The 16,115-nt window shown below is 47.3% G+C and overlaps 1 protein-coding gene and 1 non-coding gene across 2 annotated transcripts; one reads left to right on the plus strand and one right to left on the minus strand.

The window, feature by feature from the left end:
• The first annotated feature begins 340 nt into the window (after positions 1–340).
• LOC120870652 lies at positions 341–447 on the plus strand. The gene has a single exon (XR_005722852.1). It is a non-coding gene; the product is annotated as a U6 spliceosomal RNA (small nuclear RNA).
• A 7,835-nt stretch (positions 448–8,282) lies between these two features.
• NHLRC1 (NHL repeat containing E3 ubiquitin protein ligase 1) lies at positions 8,283–10,781 on the minus strand. The gene has a single exon (XM_040249333.1). The coding sequence runs from the start codon at positions 10,779–10,781 to the stop codon at positions 9,597–9,599; it is 1,185 nt and encodes a 394-aa protein (XP_040105267.1). The 3' UTR covers positions 8,283–9,596.
• Between the last annotated feature and the right edge of the window lie 5,334 nt (positions 10,782–16,115).

Raw genomic sequence — 16,115 nt, forward strand, 5'->3', positions numbered from 1 at the left:
TGTAGAAAATACACTGTGTGCAGTTTATGTTGCTGAAAATCCAAAATCAGAGAGAATTCCAATGGCAGCAAGGTTTAGAATTCTGGTTTTTCTCCTAAGAAGATTAATCACTTGTCCAAGCTACTTAACCTCTTCGGGCTTCAATTTACTTATTTAGAAAGTGAGGGACTTAGACATCAAGATTTCTGTTATCCTGTGTATGTGGCGGTGTGTGTAGGGGTGTGTGGGGGAGTGTGTGAGTGTGCCAGCTCAGTCGTGTCTGACTCTTTGCAACCCCAAGGACTGTAGCCTGCCAAACTCCTCTGTCCATGGGGTTTCCCAGGCAAGAATACTGGAGCGGGCGCTCGCTTTGGCAGCACATATACTAAAACTGGAACAATAAAGAGAAGATTAGCATGGCCCCTGAGCAAGGATGACATGCAAATTCCTGAAGCGGTCCATATCTTTTTTTTTATAATAATAATACTGGAGTGGGTGGCCATTGCTTACTCCCCAGGGATTGAACCTGTGTCTCTTGCATCTTCTGCACTGGTAGGTGGATTCTTTTCCATGGCATCACCTGGGAAGCCCTTTCTATGATCCTATCAAACTTGAAAACCTTTTGTATCACAGGAGCTCTGATAACCACCCCCCCAAAAAAATCCTTTCAATGGGTAGCAGGTGACTCTCCTCCCACTCCTCAAAAAAAATTAGACAGTGTAAGGACTTCCCTGGTAGTCCAGGGGTGAAGAGTCTGTACTTCAAAATGAAGTGGTCAGGGAATTAGGATCCCACATGCCACGTGGTGTAGCCAAACAAACGAAAAAGTCCAACAACATATTAGTAGTTTGACACCTCACTCAAAACTCAAAGGAGCCAATCATTTTCTTCTATTGTGGATCTCTGAGTACCGACTGAAAGCCAGCTTTGTGTTGCCTTGACATAAGGTGTAAAGCAAAGTCCTTGTAATATGAATACATGATATCTTCTAGGAGCCTGACCTTGGACTCTCTTGAGGCTTCTTTAGATGAAAGTCATAGACACCCAGGTGGCTCAGTGGTAAAGAACCCACCTGCCAATGCAGAAGACGTGGGTTCGATCCCTGGGTCGGGAAGAACCCCTGCAGAAGGAAATGGCAACCCACTCCAGTATTCTTGCCTGGAGAATCCCATGGACAGAGGAGCCTGGAGGGCTACAGTCTACGGGTCGCAAGAGTCAGACACGTCTGAGCAACTAAACAATAACAACAACACAGACACACAGGTCAAACTTGTTTTAGAACAGGAAACTTGTCAGATCAGAGAAACATGACATCCGGGGTGACACCCAGCTTTGGGAATAGAAAAACTGGGAGACCCACGATGTTCCGCGGATGTCATCTTCCTCCGGCTTTTCAGCTCTTTTCCGCGGGCGTTGTTGTCAGGCAGGTTCTCCCTACACTCGAGCACAGATGGCTTCCTGCAGGTCTAAGCTTCATGACCGCTAACCTCTGTGCTTAAAAACAGAGGTACTGCCTTACCCCAAAACAGTTCAGGCAAAATATTGATCGCTAAGAGAGGCCGGACAGCTGTCAGTGTTCTGCTGCACACGCATAGACTTTTGCAGGCCTCAGAAGTCTGCAAAGTGGGCACTATTAAATTTCCATTCTACAGAAAGAAACTAAGGCTCAGAGAGATTAAACAGTTTATCTACTGTCTGTCTATGTGACCTTCAGCAAATTACTTAGCTTCTCTGTGCCTCAGTCTCCCCACCTGTAAAAATGCCACTAGCAACTACCGACTGGACAAAAGTTCCTTTTGAGTTTTTCTGTAAGACATTATGGAAAGCATCTTACGGACATACATAACATCTCACAGAAAAACCTGAATCGGCCTTTTGGCCAACCCAATATTTCCTAGGCTATGATGAGGATGAGATGAGTCTGTGTAAGAACTGAAGCCTGGTGCCCGCTGTAGAGTCTCTGCATCCAATGAGAAGCCATTCATTCTCGGTACCGTTTCCACTTGCTACTCTCTTATCCTCTGCCTCTGTCCCAGTAATGGTCCAAAAATACTCAACCTCATACACTCCCTGGTCTCTAACAGCATTAGGTAAGACAGAAAGTGTCACCATGGGTCACAGCTAAGGATGGAGGCAAGGATGCCTACAGCAGCCAAGCGAGAGCAAAGCTGGGGCCCAGATGTCATACCTGGGTTGGTACCACGGTGCTGAGGGTAAGAGCTCCAAGTCCAGGCTGCCCTTGGAGCCTAGATCAGAGCCAGTAGTGAGGCCTATGCCCTGGATGACAGACCCCAGGCACCAGACAGGAAAACCTTTAACTGGAAGCCTCTCATACTGCTCCTGGGGGGCTGGGGGCCAACTTCAGAGTGTGTCCACAGGAGAGCTGCAGGCAGGAGCCCTTCTCCCTTCGAGGGAGACAGTAATGAGTCGACCTAGCTGGGAGAGAGAGCATGGAACCCAAGCAAAGGTCACATCCTGACGGGAAGCCTTTCATTGATGGTGTGCACATGAAGACATGGTGCTAAGCAGTATTCATAAATTATTTGGCATGTTTCACAACAAAGACAGGATCTTATAGACACACGCTCTGGCACTCCCTGCTGCTGCTGCTGCTAAGTTGCTTCAGTCGTGTTTGACTCTGCGACCCCATAGACGGCAGCCCACCAGGCTCCCCCGTCCCTGGGATCTCCAGGCAAGAACACTGGAGTGGGTTGCCATTTCCTTCTCCAATGCATGAAAGTGAAAAGTGAAAGTGAAGTCACTCAGTTGTGTCCGACTCACAGCGACCCCATGGACTGCAGCCTTCCAGACTCCTCCATCCAAGGGATTTTCCAGGCAACAGTACTGGAGTGGGGTGCCCTAAAATACTTTCAAACTCAGTTGTGAAATATCCCATCAAATCAACCCTCAATAACTGGAGAAGCTTTTCTCATATTCTGACCAAGTGCTGGGTGCCTGGAGCTAAAACTCTTCTAATCTTTCATGTTTCTCCATCATGGTCCCCGTTTCTGGCTTCCTTTGACATACAGTTTACGAGTCAGTGTCTTTCTCTTGAATAGTTTGCCTCTGTTTGACCTGTTACTGTACAGGAGGGATTTCCCCTGAGTGGCTGACGCTGGGGGAGGGGAGGACTCGAGTAATCAGTGCCAAGAGGCCCAGCAAGGTCCTGATTTAGCAACAAAGCAGGTGCCAAGCATTGAGAGGTGTCAAGACCACAGGAAACAGGAGGACACTTCCAACCGCAAGCATCTCTGGATCGGGGAAGTACGTGTTAGGTCCACGTGACGCCTCCTCCCATAAAATCTGTCACCGGCACAATGATGGGAAAGGACTAAACGTGGGAGAGGATTATAAAATGTCTCACTGTGGGGAGGATTGCATTGTAACAACCAATGAGCTTTGTCCAAAGAGGGCACTTCTGACCTTTTTAGAATACACTTACTACTGTGGTGTTTAGCTAAATGTAAAAATATTAAAAAATACCCCAAGATGCTCAAAAACTCAGCTGAGCATCACTGACCATCAGCTGTCATCTTGCCTTCTTTACAGTCCCCGAATGCTGACAGGCTACAGCGACAGAAAAATGGATCCTAACGTCAGGACTACGAAGAATCAATACTTCAGACAACTGTTTACTTTTAGTTTTTTAGTTTGTTTTGGATGAAGTGTCCAGCTCTGATGACATCAATCAGTCTGGAATTCTAGGGTGATGTCATCTCTTCCAATATCTGTTCTCTTCTGGCTGCTGGGCCCGTCTCCCCCCGCCCCATGCCCCCAGCTTGTGCTTTTCAGAGCACTCACCATCCTATGCCGTATTCTTCTGATTAGCTAGCTTGTCCATCTCCACACCCGACCCCCGACCATCAGCGCCTGGGAACCTTCACATCCTCACAGCTTTGCACCTTGCTCAACACAAAATGAGCACACAGGATATAGTCAGTGATAAAATGCTTGCCCAAAAAAAAAAAAAAAATCAAAGAAATTTAAAAGGTTTTTTAAATTCCTGTTCCAGTATGATTGAGTAAGCTCCAACTAGCCCATCTTTCCACAGAAAACAACCATAAACTCTGAAACTACACACATCAAGAAATTTCTTGGGCCACTAGATTTCACTGGTGAGCTCTATCAAACATTTAAGAAGAAATGACAACACTGTCATACAAATTCTTTCAGGAAATAAAGCTGGAAGGAACATTTCCCAACTTATTTTATGAGGCCGGCAACACCCTAACAGTAAAACCTGACAAAGACGTAACTCTCCCCTCGTCCCCAAAACCCTTATGAATTAACAGATTTTGTCTACAATCAGAATGCATTTGAATATCCTGTGTTCAACTTGTACAGATAGTGTTGCCAGCAAATTTAACAAATTCATATAACGTATTTCGTACTGACTGGTCAGAGAAGAAAAGTTACTAATTTTAAGATTTACATTTTAGTGTCCACCAGAGGTGACTGGTACAATTTTGCGGAAATTAACTCCAAAATGTAATGGAATTGGCCTTCCTGTATCATCATTTTTAGTCCGTCCAGATTTATCCATCAGCAGTTGAAAATGGAAATAGATTACACAGCACAGGGAACCACACTCATATATTTTATAATAACCTATAAGGGAAAAGAATCTAAAAAAGATGTGTGTATAACTGAATCACTTTGGTGTGTATCTGAAACAAAAATAATAGTGTAAACCAACTGTGGTGGTGGTTTAGTCACTAAGTTGTGTCCGATTCTTGTGACCCCATGGACTGGAGCCCACCAGGCTCCTGTGTCCACAGGATTCTCCAGGCAAGAATACTGGAGTGGGTTGCCATTTCCTTCTCCAGGGGATCTTCCTGACCCAGGAATTGAACCCTGGTCTCCTGCATTGCAGGTAGATTCTTTATCGACAGAACCAAGAGGGAAGCCCATAAAACTAACTACACTTCAATTAAAAAAAAAAAAAAAAGGCAACCCCGCCACCTCAAGAAAAGAATCTAACTGGATCTCCTTGTCCCTTTTGAAAAAAGCTGTTCATCTGAGGCCAAGCCGTAGGCGAGCTTCCTGATCTAATTGAATATATTTGGCAGGACATTGATGGACAGGTTGCTCTTCGTATTGGTGGGCACTCCTATCCAACTAGGAAGCACGGCAGCCGAGGGCTAGCTCATCCCCAGGGCCTGTGGGGGAGGGGAGTAGGTTTTCCTTAGAGGGGTGGTGGGCACGGTAGACAACCATGACAGCTCAGCACAGTCGCTGTGGTGAGTCCTGGCAGCCTCCCTCTCATATTTCCTACATATTCTTCAAGAAAACACTTCACCTCCTTATCAACCATAGTACACCACCAGGGTGGTGATGGTCTAGTCGCTAAGCTGTGTCCCACTCTTTGCGACCCCATGGACTGTAGGCTGCCAGGCTCCTCTGTTCATGGAATTCTCCAGGCAAGAATACTGGAGTGGGTTGCCACTCTTTTCTCCAGTGGATCTTCCCAATCCGGGGATCGAACCTGGGTCTCCTGCATTGCAGGCTCCTTTACCGACTGAGCTACAGGGAAGCCTCAGAAGCCCCGGAGCGGGTCGCCCTTAGTGGAGGGCCAGCCACCAGCCTACATCTCGTCTCTCGGTGGAGGTGGAGGATGGTTAAATTGCCATCATTAGTGGGTCTTCCCCATTTTTCTGAGGTATATGGAATACTTCCTCAAAAGGCACACAACTCACTTTCAGTGAGGTCTTCGCCCGACCCACCAGGAAAGGTCTGGATGAGGCACAAACAAGTTGCGATGCTTTGCGTCCCGGGACCCAGAGAGGGAAGAGGTATAAATCTGAACCACAGTCCTCAGGAAACGCCAAGGAAGAAGACTGTGAAAATCAAGTCCAGCGGGCAGAACAAGGCCAAAACCAGGAGACAGTCTGAGCCTCAGGAATTGGGCAAAATAAGAACAAACAGAGGGTGACGTGAGTGCTGCTGATTGGGCCTCTGCTTGCTCTTACGGACGCACCAGGTGGCGATGGGTGGTGGGTAGCGCTGGCCTAAAGGCACCTGATTGAGGGGGATTTTCAGGAAAAGCCCATTCCTTTTCCTTCTCCAGTTATTTGTGCTTGAGTTCCTTTGTCTCTGACCTCTGGAGAGTCATTCCAACTCTCCTCCATCACCTGGGAACTTATTATTATTTTTTTTTAATTTTATTGATTTTTATTGGAGTGTAGTTGCTTTACAAGGTTGTTTTAGTCTCCGCTGTACAGCAAAGGGGATCAGCTACTGTTAGATGTATCCCCCTCTTCTTTGTATTTCCTTCTCATTTAGGTCACCAGGGAGCATTGAGGAGAGTTCTCTGTGCCACACAGCAGATGCTCATTAGTTATCTCCTTTATACATAGTGTCAATAGTGTATATAGTCAATCCAATCCCCCAGTTCATCCCACCTCCTCCTTTCCCCCTTGGTAGCCATACGTTTATTCTCTATGTCTGTGTCTCTATTTTTGCTTTGCAAATAAGATCATCTGGAAAATGCCATGGACGGAGGAGCCTGGTGGGCTGCAGTCCATGGGGTTGCTAAGAGTCAGACACCACTGAGCGTCTTCACTTTCACTTTTCCCTTTCATGCATTGGAGAAGGCAATGGCAACCCACTCCAGTGTTCTTGTCTGGAGAATCCCAGGGACGAGGGAGCCTGGTGGGCTGCCATCCATGGGGTCGCACAGAGTTGGACACAACTGAAGTGACTTAGCAGCAGCAGCAGTACCATTTCTCTCGATTCCACATATATGCGTTAATATCCAGTGTTGGTTTTTCTCTTTCTGACTTCTCTCTGTATGACAGACTCTAGGTCCATCTAGGTCTCTGCAAAAGGTACAGTTTCGAGGGATCTCTTTCTTTCTGCTGCGATGATTTCCTTTGGCCCATCTCAGACTCTCCAGTTCCTCTAACAATCTGGTGGTGTTCAGCAGGGTGTGGCTTGAGCGCTTTAACCAGCTTGCTTTAAAGAGCACCGCCCAGAAGGTGAATTTAGCATCTCCATTACAGGTTACTGAACCTATCCCCTCAGCGTGTGAATGCCTGTGGATTAGAAACAGCAGAATTGGTGTCTTCGGAAACCCTGCTCTCTATCTGCAGCCTGATCAGCTACCAAGTAAAGGTAGCTGTTAATAAGATCACTTGTGATCACCTCTCTGATTTGCTCCCACGTCATCTTGGGAGCTCACACACCATTCTTCCGGCTGGGTAATCCACATGGTAACAAGGGATTTCTCCATACGTGCTGCATATATTCCACACCTGGCCTGAAAGACACACTCAGCTCTAGGGGCAAACAGGATATGACTGATGATTCCAAATAAGAGAAGTTCTCTTGATTGGCTCAATGGGCCCCAAGGCCTTAAAATGTCATTGTTCCCAAGGAAAACATTTGTAACATCAATCCACGGTTGCCCTATTCACAAATGACCAAGTATGAACCCATATCTCCATCTGAGACAACTTTTCTTGTTATACAACTCAGCTGATGTTGCTGACCTGAGGGTGATTTCTAAGGATAGGGTGACGGTGCGGGAGTTGGGGGCTCTTCCCAGAAGCCCTATTTGGGATGATGCATTCACAAATGGTGGTTGGTCCCTGATGCCTGAAATCATATCAGTGCTACATAACGGGAACATTGAAGCAAAATGGGCTTCTGTGGACTGGTGCGGGAGCCTAGCTCTCTCTTTTAGCTTCAAAGAACAGACTACAATCTTTTTCATAATTTGGGGGCTGTTTCTAGAATGTATGTTACATCTATGAAAATGCTTTGTAAATTAGAATCCTATTGCTGATAAAGCATCAGCTATTACCTAAAGCAAACCCTCACCTTTCAAAACCACTATTTCCTCCCCGAGGAAAAAGTTTTGCTACTGCTTCTGAGGTGCTGGCTATTTGGCATTTTCCCAACAGCCCTCAACTCTGAAATGTTATACCAGCCAGACACACAGCTTATAGAGAAGCAGCTACTTCACCTAAAATCTCCACCTATTCACTTAATCAATGCAACCTTAAAGCAGGCATCATCTTGGTCAAGCCATCACATCACTTCAAGAAGTAGTTGAAGTGTTTGAAAGTGAAAAGTGGAAGTGTTAGTCACCAAGTCATGTCTGACTCTTTGCAACCCCACAGACAGTAGCCCAACAGGCTCCTAGATCCATGGGATTTCCCAGGTAAGGATACTGGAGTGGGTTGCCATTCCCTTCTCCAGGGGATCTTCTTGACCCAGGAATCAAACCCCTATCTCCTGCATTGCAGGCAGATTCTTTATTGTCTGAGCCACGAGGGATTTGCCAGTGGTTAAATGCCAACTCAGGGTCAAAGGAATTATTTATTGAGTGCCTGGTGTTTGCAACATATGGGACAGATTTAAATAGACAGAGAAAAACCCCATCACAAAAGTTCTTCAGATTACCACTGATCATAAAAAGGCAAGCAAAATCATTTCTGCCATGAACTGACTGTGGTGACTTATCTCTATATTACATTAACAGAAATATCATCCGGCCTTCTAACACAAGTACATGTGTAGAGCACTCCACAGGAGTTCGGAACTTACATCAACACAAGTCTTTCTCTGGGACTTCCCTCCCAGTCCAGAGGCTAAGACTCTGCGCTCCCAATGCAGGGAGCACAGGTTCGATCCCTGGCCAAGGAACTAAGATCCCTCATGCCACGAGGAGGCCAAAAAAAAAAAAAAAATTATTTTCAACAAATAGTGCTGGAATAATCAGACACCCTCATATCAAATAAATAAATAAATAACCTCAACCCATACTTCATGTTGTAGACAGGAATCAACTCGAAATGGGACACCCAAAAATATACCACTTGTAGAAGAAAACATAAGGAAAAAAAATCTTAGTTATCTTGATTAAGTAAAGATTTCTTAGAACACACAAAAAACCCAAAAACACAAACCTTTCTCAACCAACCAAGTAGTATTTCCTAAGTGCCTATAGCAGAGGAGTTACAGGCACCAAGAGAAGTGTTGACCTTTTGAATAAGCAAAGTTGATTGCTTTTGCTTTTCAAGTAACTCAAGATCCACAGTAACTTCCTCTAAAGAGCCATCAAAGGAATTGTATGTTGAATTAAACTGATGGCCACCACAAAATCCTTTTTCTCTTGAACTCTATGAAGTCTCCTTTCTCTGTGTCTCTAAGTAAATAGCTACTTGTAAATAGAGTACATGTAGCAACAATATACACTCAGATATATTTGTCCACATCTGTTGTCTTATTTAAGAGCAAGGGGTTTTGGAGTCAGAAATGAGTTCCATTTGTGACTGTCAGAGTAAGTAAATGTGACCTTGGGTAAATCTCTTTAGCCTCTCTGGGTCTTAGTTTTCTCATCCTTAAAATGAGATACATAATAGAAATTACCACCGGGCCACTGAAAGGATTGAAGGGGCTAATATTCACAGATTTCTTAGCACTAGGAGTACATAATCCATCAATGGTAGATTTCATTATTATTCTTTAATAATGGCCCCCACCTTTGTTAAGTCTACCAGGCAGTTACAGTCATCTCTGTTGAATAGATAAGATTAAGTTGTTGATCCGGGGCTCAACAGGGGCGGCTCCAGGGCTTCTGGAGCAGGTCCTAGGACCCCCACCACGCCCCATCACCCCCAGTCAACCTTGTAGACTTTTACAGAATGGGCCGCGCTGTCCAGCACAAGAAGAGAACTCTCCTTGGTGAAGGTCAGTGCCACGGGATGCGAAAGACCATGGGTGACGATGGGCTTCACCACTGGAAACTCCTCGGGTTTGCCTAGACAGAGGACAGCCGGACTGGAAGTATCGGCAACCACCACGTTGCCCTGGTGATCGAAGGCCACGGCGGAGGCGGTGATCTTGGAAGGGAAAAAGAGGCTTAGCCCAAAGGAGTCCACCTGGCCGATGAGCTGCATGCTCGCGCTGAACACCTTCACCGTGGTGCTGCTGCAGGCGCCTGGCCCCAGCGGGTGCTCGAGGACCGCGATGGCCCCGGTGAGCCAGGACACCGCCACCCCCCGCGGGCGACGCAGGTGAGCCTGCAACCTTTCGGTTCTCCGGAGGACCCCTTCGGGAAAGTCGACTTCCAGGAGGTGCAGGGACCCCGCCTCCGCGTCCGTGACCAAGACCCCATTCTGCGGGGTGGTCTCCACACCCCACGGCAAGCAGAAGTGGCCTCCCAAGACGAGTCTGATCTGGCCGAAAAAGTCAAATACTTTGAGGGAGCGGTCGCCGGCGTCGGTGACGACCACGTGGCAGTCGTTGGTGACCGTGACGTCAACCGGGTACCGAAGGTCCTGGGCAGCGTCCCCCTTCTCTCCAAACTGATGCGCACAGCCTCCCCCGGAGTCGAAGACCTTGACTCGCCTCTTGCCGTCGTGCACCACCACGACCCGCCCCGTCTTGGGACACAGAGCCAGCCCGGTGGGGTTGACCAGGGTCCCCCAGCCGCCGAAGGCGTGCTGGCAGGTGAGGACCCCCGGGGCGGCGGGGGCGGCGCGCGGGGCGGCCGGGCCCGGCCGCAGCGCGGAGCCCAGGAGCTCCAGGAAGTGGAGCACCGGCAGGCAGTCGCTGGTGTCGCAGCCCCGGCAGGCCCGCCGGCAGAAGGGGCACTCGAGGGCAAGCGTCCGCGGGTGCGCCAGGGCGGCCACGCAGGCCAGGCAGACCACGTGGCCGCAGGACAGGTTGCGTGGGCGCCGCTGCTGGCGATGGCCGAACCGCTCGAAGCACACCTTGCACTCAAGCAGGCTGGTCTCCGCCTCGCGCAGCAGCTCCCGCAGCGCCGGCCCGCTCCCAGAGGCCTCGGCCCCCATCGCGCGGCCCCCGGCCCGCACGCGCGGCCGCGCCGTCTGCCCGCAGAGAAGGACGCCGCGCCGGCGCGGCCTGGGGTCACGGCCACGGGGCGGGGCCGCTAGGCCTGACGTCCACTTTGTCCGGCCGCTCGGCCGAGACCTGCCGCCCCCTTGTGGGCGCGCGCGGCACTGTATCCAAAGAGGCGGACAGTGGATTTTAACAAGTTCTAATCCACAGAATAGACTGCGTGCTGCAGTCCATGGGGTCGCAAAGAGTTGGACACAACTGACCGACTGAACCGAACTGAACTGATCCACAGAATATTCATTGGAAGGACTGATGCTGAAGCTGAAACTCCAATACTTTGGCCACCTGATGCGAAGAACCGACTCATTGGAAAAGATCCTGATGCTGGGAAAGATGGAAGGCGGGAAGAGAAGGGGACGACCGAGGACGAGTGGTTGGATGGCATCACCGACTCAATGGACATGAGTTTGAGTAGGCTCTGGGAGTTGGTGATGGACAGGGAAGCCTAGCGTGCTGCAGTCCATGGGGCTGCAAAGAGTCGGACACGACTGAGCAACTGAACTGAAATTGATCCACAGCCTAGACAGCTATTAAAAAGCAGAGACATTCCTTTGCCAACAAAGGTCCATATAGTCAAAGCTATGGCTTTTCCAGTAGTGATGTATGGATAGATGTGAGAGTTGGGCCATAAAGAAGGCTGAGCACCAAAGAATTGATGTTTTTGAACTGTGGTGTTGGAGAAGACTCTTGAGAGTCCCTTGGACTGCAAGGAGATCCAACCAGCCCATCCTAAAGGAAATCAGTCCTGAATATTCATTGGAAGGACTGATGCTGAAGCTCCAATACTTTGGCCACCTAATGTGAAGAGCTGACTCATTGGAAAAGATTCTGATGCTAGGAAAGATGAAGGCAGGAGGAGAAGGGGACGACAGAGGATGAGATGGTTGGATGGCATCACCGACTCAATGGACATGAGTTTGAGTAGGCTCTGGGAGTTGGTGATGGACGGTGAGCCTGGCGTGCTGCAGTCCATGGGGTCACAGAGAGTTGGACAGGACTGAGTGACTGAACAACAATCCACAGCACGTGGTCAGACCTGTAATCTTCACACCAGTCATGGATGGAGCATCTTCCCTTTACACTTGAGGACACCTATTGAGGACAAGCAGGCTGCCCCCTGGTACCCAGCAAAGTGCCCTCTGATTTCCCATCAGCAGCGCTGGGTGCTAGGGGCTTGGGCTGGCCAGGTGTGAAACCTAGTCTCAGAGCTCATGACGCTTATGATTTATTGGGAAAACACAGATGCACGAGGGAAATTAAAACCCAAGTGGATGAGGCAGGTGCACGCATTTTCTTTTGGACCTTCTATGATTCTCATAGTAAGCTGTTGTTGTTGTTTAGTCACTAAGTCATGTCCGACTCTTTTGCAATCCCATCGACTGTAGCCTGCCAGGCTCCTCTGTCCATGGGTTTTCTTAGGCAAGAATATTGGATAGGCTGCCATTTCCTTCTCCCAGGGATCTTCCCAATCTAGGAATCGAACCTGTGACTCTTGCATTGGCAGGTGGATTCTTTACTACTGAGCCACCAAGGAAACCCTCTCATAGTAAAGTAGATGCTCAATGAACCCTTGCAAAATGAATTTATGTAAGACATCACTTTGCCAACAAAGGTCCCAATAGTCAAATCTATGGTTTTTCCAGTAGTCATGTATGATGTGAGAGTTGGACCATAAAGAAGGGTGAGTGTTGAAGAACTGATGCTTTCAAACTGTGGTACTGGAGAAGACTCTTTAGAGTCCCTTGGACAGTAAGGAGATCAAACCAGTCAATCCTAAAGGAAATCAATCCTGAATATTCATTGGACGGACTGATGTGGGAGCTCCAATACTTTGGCCTCCTGATGCAAAGAGCCGACTCACAGGAAATGACCCTGATGCTGGGAAAGATTGAAGATAGGAGGAGAAGGGGTCAACAGAGGATGAGATGGTTGGATGGCATCACCAACTTAATGGACATGAATTTGAGCAAACTCAGGGAGATAGTAGTAAAGGACAGAGAAGCCTGGCACGCAGCAGTCCATGGGGTCGCAAAGAATTGGACATGACTGAGCAACTGAACAACCACAACAGTGTGAACAAAGGAATGTCATAGGACAATACATGAAATACACAGGTGAATTTGTGTCAGAGGCAAGGACCATGGCTGGAGATGTGTTCCAGAGAAATGAATATGAAATTAGGAAGCTGATAGTTAATAATCAACTTACTGCATGCCCACCCTCTTGTATGTGGCTTGCATAGGTTATCTTATTTAAACCACACGACAGTCCTACAAGTTGTGTTATTTTCATTACCCTGTTTCTGCCATAGAGTTTGCAGAGGTTAAGTTTCTTGCCCAGGGTCACGGGGCTAGGAAGCGACCAGGCTGGGTGGGCTTTGAAGCCAGGCAGTTTTCAAAGCCCACGTTCTTAACTATCCCAGTCATTTTCAATTTTGGTTGACATGGCAAATACCTGGGTCTCATCCTCCAACGATTAATCTGTCCAGGGTGTGGTCTGCCAGCTGGGATGTTTTATTTTTATTTGATTGCACCGGGTCTTAGTTGTGGCATGTGGCATCTAGTTCCCCCACCAGGGATCGAGCCCAGTCCCCCTGCATTGGGAGTGTGGAGTCTCAGCCACTGGTCCACCAGGGAAGTCCTTGGGCAGCTGGGATTTTTTTAAAGTTCCCTTTGAGTTTATCATGTACAGCCAAGTTTGAGAACCAGTGATATAAAAGTCCCTCAAATGACATCAAGTTAAATTCTTTCAACTTCAATCAATATGGAAAACAGCGAGAATATACAATATGTTTTTTTAAAAAAATCTTCAAACAGGAGGTAACATAGTCTCTCAGGAATCACTGTGGAACTACAAGCAATCACTTTCAGGAATTCTCCCCTCAATGCCTGCATGAACATTGTCTTTGGCAAAATCACTTATCAGATCATTTCTCCTCATTTAGAGATAATTACCATGAACATTCACCCTCTTATTTGCTAGACTTCTGAGAAAACAGGAAATCTTTATCCCATTAAATCCCCTGGAGGAAGATTTAATGTAAGATAAGAAAGAACATTTTCCTACCGAGTGTTACAAGAGTCAAAGATTATCTGTGTATTGGGACATAGTAATCAACTTAATATTATAATTTCAGACTATAATACATTTTGATTCCAAATAGAAATTGCTTTCTGCAGTAATCCTTAAGAAAAAACATTCAGGAAACCTAAATTTCCACCTAAAAGTGGAATGTTTTTAGAATTAATGTTGTCTAATAGAAATATAATAAGAGCCACATATATAATATTAAATTTTCCAATAGCCACATTTTAAAAAGGAAAAGAAGCTAGTGAAATGAGCTTAAATGGATATGCATTGTTTATTTAATCCAAAATATCCAAAATGCTATCCTTATGACATATAATCACTGTAAAAATTATTGAGATATTTTACACTTTCTGTTTTATTAGCACTAGTCCAGTGTGTATCGGAGAAGGCAATGGCACCCCACTCCAGTACTCCTGCCTGGAAAATCCCATGGACGGAGGAGCCTGGTGGGCTGCAGTTCATGGGATCGCTAAGAGTCGGACACGACTGAGCAACTTCACTTTCACTTTTCACTTTCATGCATTGGAGAAGGAAATGGCAACCCACTCCAGTGTTCTTGCCTGGAGAATCCCAGGGACGGGGGAGCCTGGTGGGCTGCCGTCTATGGGGTCGCACAGAGTCGGACACGACTGAAGCGACTTAGCAGCAGCAGCAGCAGTAGCAGCCAGTGTGTATTTTAAATTTATAGCACATCCTTTTTCAGCTCAGTAACCCCATGCACCGAGTGATTACGGCGGGGGAACAGTTAAACCTCTCGTTAAGAGATCTAGACCAAGTCTCTGGTATATTACCTTCTCAAGATGCTTTCCAGACGGATTTCGTGGATGTTTGATGTGCCTTTAACTTGTCTCTGCTCCCACATTGTTTTAGAACGAATCCAAAGACCACCAACCCAGCCCTGCCACTCACTGCTGACTGTGACGGGCAACTCCGCTTGGGGAGGAGCCTGCCTTCTTCTTGATCCTGTGCTGCCCTCGCGTGGCAACCGGGGGCACTGCGCCAAGAGGTTGGCGGTGTTCAGCAAGGTAAATCCAGACAAACCTGCCAAGAAATCCGCGTTAAGAATGTTCACAATAATCGGTCTATCACTTGTCCTAGTAGACAGCACAGTGGTTCCGGAAGGCACCGTGGCACATACACATACGATCGACCCTAACCATTTGCTGTCAAGACTCTAATCGGTAAAGTATGGAAATCTAACCTTGTGGCATTTGATTGAGAGCTGAGGCCTTCTCAGTGACACAAAGCTTCAGAACTTAAAACGTGTAGGTTTGCAGTCTTTCACAGCTGGGATACTGCTTCAGCGTTCCTGTCCACCCAACCCCCTCCCCCCACTTGTCCTTTTTCTACTTTACCAAATGTATGGAGTCCAATTTTCCTTTCTATCTAATCTTAAAATTGTTATCTTCATCCCTTCTTTCTTTTTCTGAGGAGAGAAACTAAGTTCCAGAAGAGCAGTCCTAGTGCTCACCTGTGTACACAGAGGGAGACCAACACGTTATTTTTTATTTAATTTTATTTTTTTGGCCTCACCCTGTGGCATGTGGAGCTTCCCCCACCAAGGATGGAACCTTCGCACCCTGGCAGTGGAAATGTGGAATCTTAATTACTGGACCACCAGGGAAGTTCTCAGTTCAGTCGCTCAGTCGTGTCCAACTCTTTGTGACCCCATGCATTGCAGTACGCTTGGCTTCCCTGTCCCTCACCAGCTCCTGGAGCTTGCTCAAACTCATGTCCATCGAGTCAGTGATGCCATCCAACCTCCTCATCTTCTGTCGTCCCCTTCTCCTCCTGCCCTCGATCTTTCCCAGCATCAGGGTCTTTTCCAATGAGTCGGTTCTTCACAACAGGTGGCCAAAGTATTGGAGCTTCAGCTTCAGCATCAGTCCTTCCAGTGAATTTTAAGGGTTGATTTCTTTTAGGATTGGCTGGTTTGATCTCCTTGTAGTCCAAGGGACTCTCAAGAGTCTTCTCCAACACCACAGTTCAAAAGCATCAATTTTTCAGTGCTCAGCCTTCTTTATGGTCCAACTCTCACATCCATTCATGACTACTGGAAAAACCATAGCTTTGATTAGCTTTGTCGGCAAAGTAATGTCTCTGCTTTTTAATATGCTGTCTAGGTTGAGCATAGCTTTTCTTCCAACACATGTTTTTTAAATGGATGAACTAATGAA

The sequence above is a fragment of the Oryx dammah genome, unplaced genomic scaffold (genome assembly GCF_014754425.2).
Source record: "Oryx dammah isolate SB20612 unplaced genomic scaffold, SCBI_Odam_1.1 HiC_scaffold_11, whole genome shotgun sequence".
In the NCBI taxonomy this organism is placed as follows: Eukaryota; Metazoa; Chordata; class Mammalia; order Artiodactyla; family Bovidae; genus Oryx; species Oryx dammah.